The sequence below is a fragment of the Aptenodytes forsteri genome, unplaced genomic scaffold (genome assembly GCF_000699145.1).
Source record: "Aptenodytes forsteri isolate BGI_AS27 unplaced genomic scaffold, ASM69914v1 Scaffold679, whole genome shotgun sequence".
NCBI classification, from domain to species: domain Eukaryota; kingdom Metazoa; phylum Chordata; class Aves; order Sphenisciformes; family Spheniscidae; genus Aptenodytes; species Aptenodytes forsteri.
In genome coordinates this window covers 2,177,250-2,185,816 of record NW_008795924.1, presented here as the reverse complement: position 1 = coordinate 2,185,816, position 8,567 = coordinate 2,177,250, and the positions used below count along the sequence as shown (strand labels likewise).

The following is an 8,567-nucleotide window of genomic DNA, read 5'->3' as shown; positions in this document are numbered from 1 at the left end:
TAAGCTGTGGCACCGCGTCCTGCACGGCGACGAGAACAGCGAGGTGTGGCGCAGCTTGGCGGCCCGCTGCCTGGCGGAGGAGGCCCTGCGCACTGACATCCTCTGCAACGTGCCCACCTACAAGGGCAAGGTGAGCCCGGGACCCCCCCCAGCCCCTCGGGAATACCCCTCCCCAGCTTCTCAGCAGCCCCCCCAGGTGCTCGGGAACACCCGCCTAGCTGCTTGGCCTACCCGCCATTGGAAACCAAGGGGGGGGCCTGAAAAACATGACAGGATTTTATCTCCCCCACCCTCCTCCTCCCCTAGGTCCGTGCCTTCCACCACGCCTTCAGCACCAACGATTGCTCACGGAATGTCTACATCAAGAAGAACGGCTTCACGCTGCACCGCAACCCCATCGCCCAGAGCACGGATGGGGCACGGACCAAGATAGGCTTCAGTGAGGGCCGCCACGCCTGGGAGGTGTGGTGGGAGGGCCCGCTGGGCACCGTGGCCGTCATCGGCATTGCCACGAAGCGGGCGGCCATGCAGTGCCAGGGTTATGTGGCCCTGCTGGGGAGTGACGACCAGAGCTGGGGCTGGAACCTGGTGGACAATAACTTGCTGCATAACGGAGAGGTGAACGGCAGTTTCCCCCAGTGCAATAACGCGCCCAAATACCAGGTGAGCGGGGCTTGGTGTGGGCTGGAAGTTCCACTGTGTCTGACGGCTGGCCATCAAGAACCTCTTCCCTCGCGTGTTCTGGCTGTCTACTGAATTGGTCCTAAATGCCCACCTAAGGGTCTCTCTCTGCCTTCCCTGCAGAAAGCAAATGATTCTGCCTTGTGAGCCTTTTCCCCCTTCATTTACTGCTTCCTCAGGCTACACCTGTGTGTAGTGTTCAATGCACCTGACCCTCAGTTATTTCCCCAGTTTTATTTCAAATACTGAGTGCGAAGCATGTTCCATGGGTGTCTGTTTAGACAGTATGTTGCTTTTTGAAATAAAAGCTGTTGTAGTCTTCTGAAGTAACGACTTGGCCCACAGCAAGGTCAACATCTGTGGTATTTTACCCTTCGGTTGTATGGCAGTGCGAGCCGAGGTTAGTGCTTAGGTAAGAGTCTTCCTGCAAAAACCTGCAACAGTGCTGAGTGCTGCTTGTTTGCTCGCTGGCAGCATTCCCATAGGTGACATCCCTTAGCTGGGATGCTGGGACGTGATGTTCAAATACTTTCAGGTTATTAAAGAGCAAGTGCTGTTCCACCTTTTTGTCCCTATATCTTTGTTTATCTTTGTTCTTCTGGCTGCTCACACAACTACCTTTTGACTGCTGGATTTCCTTATGTTACAACTTAAGTTGCATGCATTATAATTTCCATCTCATAATGCTGTGGCTTTGTATGCGTATTGGCTTATGTTTCAGTTGTGGGCGAAGATCTGTGTAGTAACTTGTATCTGATATTCCTAAATTTTATGTAAAAGTTCACCACCAAGCACTTAATTCTGTCTGAAGGTTATACCTGCTGGTTTTGGGAGTAATACCTAAAATTAGTGTAATTACAGAGATTTGCACACATGTTCCCTAGCGTGCAAATTGGTTCAGCACTTTCCAGACTCTACCCTTTGTGGTCGCTTTCTTCTGACCTTGTCTAGGCCTTTCTGCAGCAACAGGGTGAGGAAAGGTTTTGAAGCTGAGAGTCCCCAGCTCCTGTGGGGACTCAAGGGTGAATGCAGTCGCTGCTTTCTCTGTAAAAACTGTTGAGAGCTCAAATCGGTGATCCTTTGGAGTATTTTGTGTTTAGTAAGATGTGTACAGTGATCTACTCATAGAAAATATACTTCAAGGAAACACGTGTTTGTTAGTGTTGGTTAGAAGAAAAATGTGTTGGCTGGAAGAAATCCCCAGCATTGGGGCTGGCTGGTGAAGAATCAGAAGTTTGTGTGGCGTCCTGCTGTGCTTGCTGCTGGTGTCTGGGACTTCTATTTATGTCTAAAATAATGTGTACTAGATAAATGCAGGGAGCACCGTGCATGCCTAGATCTGAGTCTCTTGCTGTGTTCAGTGTTGGTTTCACTCGTGTGTGTGTGTATATATATATATATATTAGGTTTTTCACGCTTATTTTGCCTAAGCTTTGCTGTGGAATTTCTTTTCTGCCTTGGTGAGGGAATACCTCTGTCAGCGACAGCACCTGCATCGTAGTGTATTCTGGTATATTTTGTATGTGGCACTTACCTTTCTAAAACAAGTTCATCATCTTTAAAATTGCTCTTCACAGAGCAATTACTGCTCAGTGATAGCAACAGCTAAACACAGAGTTCAGGTAACTTGGAGGCCATTACAAAGTTTCCAAAACTCTGCAGTATCTTGAAGCACGTGGCACATAGTATGCTCATTCTTGGTGCTCTCACAAGGTTCATATGAGAAGGGTTACGTTTATTATCATGTAGGTGGTTAGATACAGGCTGCCCACTGGAAACAGGCAGCAGAGGTACTTGGGATCCTAGTGCATTTGAGCGAAATTGAGAAATTCCCATCATAAAAGTAATGCAGTCGTGAGAAACAGGAAAGCCTTGCTTCAAAATTACCTGCTGCATTATACGTGGGCTATGCTTTATTTTTGTGTCTCCATTTGAATATGCTGACTCTTTCTATGTATTTTTTTTTTATTCCCCCCTCCCGTCTCTGTTTCCAGATAGGTGAAAGGATTCGAGTTATCCTGGACATGGAAGACAAAACATTAGCGTTTGAGAGGGGCTATGAGTTCTTGGGAGTTGCCTTCAGAGGACTGCCAAAAGTTTGCCTGTATCCAGCAGTGTCTGCTGTGTATGGTAACACAGAAGTGACTTTGGTCTACCTGGGAAAACCTCTGGATGGATGACGTGGATTGTTTCGTTGGGACATCGAGATGTGGATGATTGGGAGGAGAAATCTGCATGTTGGTTAGAGGGAAACGTGTATTAGAGGAAAAACAAAAAAGTGTGGGTGTGTGTCCAAGAACCATCGAGGGAATCACACAGAGTTTTGAAATGGAGGACCAGCCATACTTCAGGAATTGTTACATTTCCTCTTTCTACCAGGCCAGAAAAATCCTCAGGGTTGCAGTTGGTTGAGTGGGAAGCTGACACATGCATGTTGCAACAGATTTCATTGTTAAGATGGCAGTGGGTGACCTCAAATATTTAAGAAAGGATTTGATACAAAACTGCTTGAGGAAATTAACCTGAGATTTGTAAGTAGCGTGTTTTGTGAAAGACTCCCATTTTAAAACTGCTTGTTCCTTCCCTTCCCTCCTTTGGGCCAATGTGGGTACCGGAGGAGAGCGAGTCTGGTTGGGTTTTATTTACAATTTTTAACATACTGAGAAGCATGGTCTGTCTGGACTGCCCTTCTCCAGTATAATGATACAAAATGTGTGCAGCTATTTTTAAGTGTATTTTAAGGGTTGTATATATAGAACATGTTGAAAAGAACAGTTAAGAGAAAGGGTTTGCTTTATTCTAACTGGGACATAATTTCTTAACGGGAAAAAAAAAACCCCACTACGTGGCATCAGAAAATATACCTTGGACAGGTATATAATGTTCATGTAAGTGTACTTCTTCTGTTGTATTGTAAAGCATTTTGGGATGCTCTTGTGGAGTATGGTGCTACATTGGGTCATTTTCTGTGAAAGTTTCCATAGCTTTAGCACAGTTTTGTTCTCTGTAGGAAACGCAAAACGTTTTCCCCATGAGTTTCCTTTCATCAAAATTTGCAGTCCCCTTTAGGAAAGGAAGGCTCAACACAGCAGTGAGCTTGTCTTCCTTTTGACATCAAAAATACAAACTTTTAAAGCATTCTTACACTTTCGAATCACTGTTGCAAAATGTTTCAAAATAATGAGGAAGGAGCATTCAGTTTCTGAATCCAGACCTTGTTTTCAGCTTAAATGGCTTTATAAGGCTGTAAGACTTGGCTGAACCTTTCTTTAATTAAATAAAATCACCCAGTACCCAAGTATTCACCTGCCCCTGGTGAGTAAAACTCTCACCAGCCCTTTGATGGGGTTCTGGATCAGGTTCAGTGTTCAGGCTTTTTTCACTTGTACCGGTTTTCTAAAGACCCATGTATAAACCCCCCGGTGTGTCGGCATGCTGGCATATGCAGGCTGGGGTGGCTGTGAAGCTGAGAGGTGTAGTAAGGAGGGACTTTCTGGTGAAACCACTCTCCTCTGAGGTTGAAAGGTCTGTAGGGAGCCCCAGAAGGGCTTCTTTTAATAGGGCATTAAAATCTGTAAGCCCTGCGGCTAGCTCCTGGCTCTCGTTTCTTGTTGGTTGGTGTTTCCCAGAGCTGTCTGAACTATTTCAGAGCTGGGCATGCTTTTCAGAGAGGGAAAAGGAAATGTTTATACAACCTCTTTTTGCTTTCTTTGCACTAGAGAATGTGAATTGCTTAATATCGGACACTGGCAATTCTCTGAGCATGGAAGAGAGGAATTCCTCTTAGGCTGTTGCTCATTTCCCCCCCCCCAATTACTCGAGTACTGCGAGGAGAGTGGTGCAAGCCAGGTGAGTGAGGCTCCTAGTCTGCTGCTGAAGAGCTATCCTTGGAGTGCTTTTTACCTAGTAGATAACCAAGTTCTGCACTGGAACAGGGTACGTATGTCATTACCATTTAAAAGGATTTTAAAGTATTTATTTGTTTTGTGTGTTGTTTATTGCTTAAAGGCAATATCGAGGTCCATTCCTCTTGGCTGCGTTAAAGAAACAAAATACACAGTGAGAAGTGAAGGTGTTTTAAGTGGTGCTGAGAACAACCGAATAAATGAAGTGGGACAGGCATACGAGCACCTTTTGGAAAAATCCGTTACAAGCATTGATTGTACTAGACTGTAAAGTACGTATCTGCGTAGCAGAACTGTGGGGCATGAGGTGGGGAAAAAAAGGAAGGAAAACCCTGTCCAATTTCAGAAACTAAAATTGTCCCCGAGATGAATGTGTTCTCAGTACAGTCCTGAAAGATGTGACCTCTGCACTTGTTCATGAATCCAATTAGATGCAAGTAAACCCTGAGAACTTCCGAGGAGTTTTATTCACAAATTAAGATTGATTTCCATTCTTCAGACTGTGTCTTACCCTATAAATAATTTCCCTCCGAATTAGAAATACTGAAAGTTGAACATTCCTTAAGGGTGGGTTTGGGGGGGACTCACTTGTGTAAGATTATAACTTATTCCTGGAGACCAATGCTGGCTGTACAAAATATTAAAATAAACTCTGCTGTAATTCAGAAGGATATATTGGTGTGGATTGTTGTAATGACATCCGTTGTGTGCCGATAGGAAAAATGGAGTAGCAGTTTTGTGCACCGAGAAGATGGAGGTGTTGGGACTCTGATTTGCTACGTGACTGCTTGAAAAGAGAGAATCTGATGAGTGGTTAACGAGGTCTTGAAAACTCAGTGCTCTAATAGCAGTGCTTGGGAAATTGCATCCTTGAAACAGGGATGCTTGCATGTGACAGTGTGGGAAAAGGCTTTCCTGACCGCTGGAGGTCTCTTGATTTGAATTGAGGTGGTGTGCTCACTGCTGAGGCTGCCCTGCCCTGCTGCTGTACCGAGGCGCCTCCTCCCCAGGTCAGCTTCTCGGCTTCTTTCTGTTTCTTTAGTTTTCCCTATAAAAGTTCAATATTTTGCAGTGCTTTTAGGAAGAATTAGATGATTTTAGGAAGAAGTAGGAGACTCTGTTGTGGTTGTGAGCTCCGAGGCACTTTCCAAACTCTTGGCATCAAGAATTTGCTTTTAAGTGGTGAACTTCTGGCTAACATCTCTGTGAGCTTCTTCAGGAGTGAAGAGGTTTGATGCTGGCTTGCCAAAAATGTAGAATCACTTTTTCTAGCCTGAGGTACTTCAGAGTTGGCTAAACAGCTGTTTGAAGTATTTTCCCTAACCCGACTAGTGATTTAACTGCTTTGGGCCAGGAGGAACACCAACTGTTCATAGCTCCCATAGCAGATATCAGTCAGATTCACAGGTCTTGGCTTCAGAATCCTGCAGGACATCCAGAATTTTTTGATAAGTGAGCATTTTTGAATAAAAGTCAGAATTTCTTGTGGTTTAAGTGTGCTGTGAAACCTGTTGGGAGCTTTAATAGTTGGTCATCTGACCTGGTCACGTTTCTGTGTCTGAGGAAGTGAAGAGCTCAATATGGCCATTTGTTTTGGGGGCAGAGTCTGTTCTTGACTTTGGTGGTGGCTTGTGTTGGCCTGAAGTCAGTTGTGTGACTTCTTTTTCCGTAAGAGGACAGAGGTGTTGCTGGCACAAACTAGTAAATCAAGATGGCATGGGAAACTCACCCTGGTAGGGATATTTTCTTGAAAATGTTTTTTTTTCCCCCACTTAAAATGCAGTGGTGAGTGTGCATTTTCGGGAGTCCTGTGTGTGCCTTCTACTAGCAAACGCCATTTGGTTTTGTTACTTTTGGCTGTGTTTCAGGTGACAAAACTAGCCAGGAGCAGATGGCCTTGATCCTGTGGGCTGAACTTCTGCTGCCTCGCATGTAGCTGGATTGTTCTCTGCCTGCCTCTGAATCCGGTAGCAAGCTGGAACGTACTAGCTTTTCTGTCGGCTTACCGATGATCTACATTCTTAAATTTCCTTAACACACGGGTGTGTTTTCCAGATGGCTACCTCTATTTTTTTTCCTCTTCCATTTTCACTGGGATGATGACACAACAGTGATGAATTAAAATAATGCTTGGCCTGATAATAGTTTGATCATACAAAACTTACTTTCTCTAAGTACTTGAGAGGTAACCAGCCCTCAGTGATTCCTGAACCGGGCTATTTCAATACTGGTATTTCAGTCCTAGCTAAATCTTTACACGCTATAAATAGCTCTGGACGCTGGCAGGAACGCAGCTATAAGTGCTATATGTGCTGCTGTTCTCCAGAACAGTGCCAGTTCTTGCACAATACAGATAATTTGGTGAAATCTGTAGCCAGAAAAGGCATAATTGACATCTGCTCTAGGATCCTTTCTATATTTACAAAACAGGTCTTTAAATGGTTAGGAGTGGGACGTGTTTGATTTCTATACGTGATAGAAGTCCACCTTGCACTAAGGTATAATTCGGTTGAAAGGAAAATTAATTAAGTCGTAAATGAACACAGAAAGCTTTTCCTGTAGTGATGCTAATTTATACTATAAGCATCTTTTTTCATACTGCTGTATGATGCTGTACATGTTGTGTGGCTTCTGAATGAATTCTCACACCTCCCCACAAGAGGGCAAAGTTAACATTGCTGTGGGAGCCTATACTTTGCATTTCCTAAGTGTTGTGCAAAATAAACGTTTAATGCGGAACCTTCTCCATTAGCATTTGCTTCCTGGCCTCTTAAAAAAACAAAAAAACCCAAACCAAACCAAAAAACCTCAACAAAACAGATGATCATGGAGAAGTGGATAATGGAAACAGAATTTTTGAAATATACTTCTTCATTTGAATCCTTGAGCAAATCTTTGCAGTTCAGAAAATTATTTTCAGTGAGAGCACACTGAACTGAGACTCCGAGATCGTCTTAAAAGACAAAGGGATTTGAGAGGCTCAAACAAAATCTCACTGTTGCCATTCAAGGTCTACTTCTTCCCAGACTTGCTTTTCTTCCTCTCAGGCATTTATGACCAGGAAATAGTAGTATCATCAAAAGATTATTTAAAAAAAAAATAAATTCCATTGCAGTTGGACACCCCCCCCCCCCCCCCCCGAATCATTGAAAAGGGATTTTAAAATAAAACTTGTTGTATATTGCAAGTGTTGTTTATTCTTCTGCAATTTTACAAGCTCAACAAACAAGGGTGTCTTTTTCCTTCCATGCCTGCACTTGCAGATTTGTTGTGAACTAGCTGAGTTGTTTCATGTTTGCTTGATTTATTTTGTCTTTTTAATCCGTATTGGTCTACTTATGCTAAAAGCTATATATTTACCTGCAGGCAATGTTTGAATGAGGAAGCGTATGAAGGTATAACCTTGCCTGTTCTTGTCTTTTGCGTAGTGTCTGATCTTCTTGTGAGCTCCCGGTTTCTGCAGCTTAAACCTTTGGTAATTTTATAGAATCATAGAATAGTTTGGGTTGGAAGGGACCTCTAAAGATCATCTAGTCCAACCCCGCTGCCGTGGGCAGGGACATCTTCAACTAAATCAGGTTGCTCAGAGCCCCGTCCAACCTGACCTTGAATATTTCCAGGGATGGGGCATCCACCACCTCTCTGGGCAACCTGTGCCAGTGTTTCACCACCCTTAGCGTAAAAAATGTCTTCCTTATATCTAGTCTAAATCTACCCCCCTTTAGTTTAAAGCCATTCCCCCTTGACCTGTCGCAACAGGCCCTGCTAAAAAGTCTGCTGCCATCTTTTTTATAAGCCCCCTTTAAGTACTGATGGACTGCAAGAAGGTGTCCCTGAAGCCTTCTCTTCTCTAGGCTGAACAGGCCACGCTTCTTTTGATGCAGCCCAGGGTACGATTGGCCTTCTGGGCTGCAAGCGCACATTGCTGGCTCATGTCAGCTTTTCATCCACCAGTACCCCCAAGTCCTTCTCAGCAGGGCT

General features: G+C 44.2%; 1 protein-coding gene across 1 annotated transcript in view; it reads left to right on the top strand.

Moving 5' to 3' along the window:
* FBXO45 (F-box protein 45) overlaps positions 1 to 5,250 on the top strand; it is a 6,791-nt gene extending 1,541 nt beyond the window's left edge. The window contains exons 2-4 of the mRNA XM_019473571.1: positions 1 to 130; positions 307 to 663; positions 2,676 to 5,250. Coding sequence (XP_019329116.1) covers positions 1 to 130; positions 307 to 663; positions 2,676 to 2,861 — 673 coding nt within the window. The 3' untranslated portion in view covers positions 2,862 to 5,250. The remainder of the gene's footprint in view (positions 131 to 306; positions 664 to 2,675) is intronic.
* The last annotated feature ends 3,317 nt before the right edge of the window (positions 5,251 to 8,567 follow it).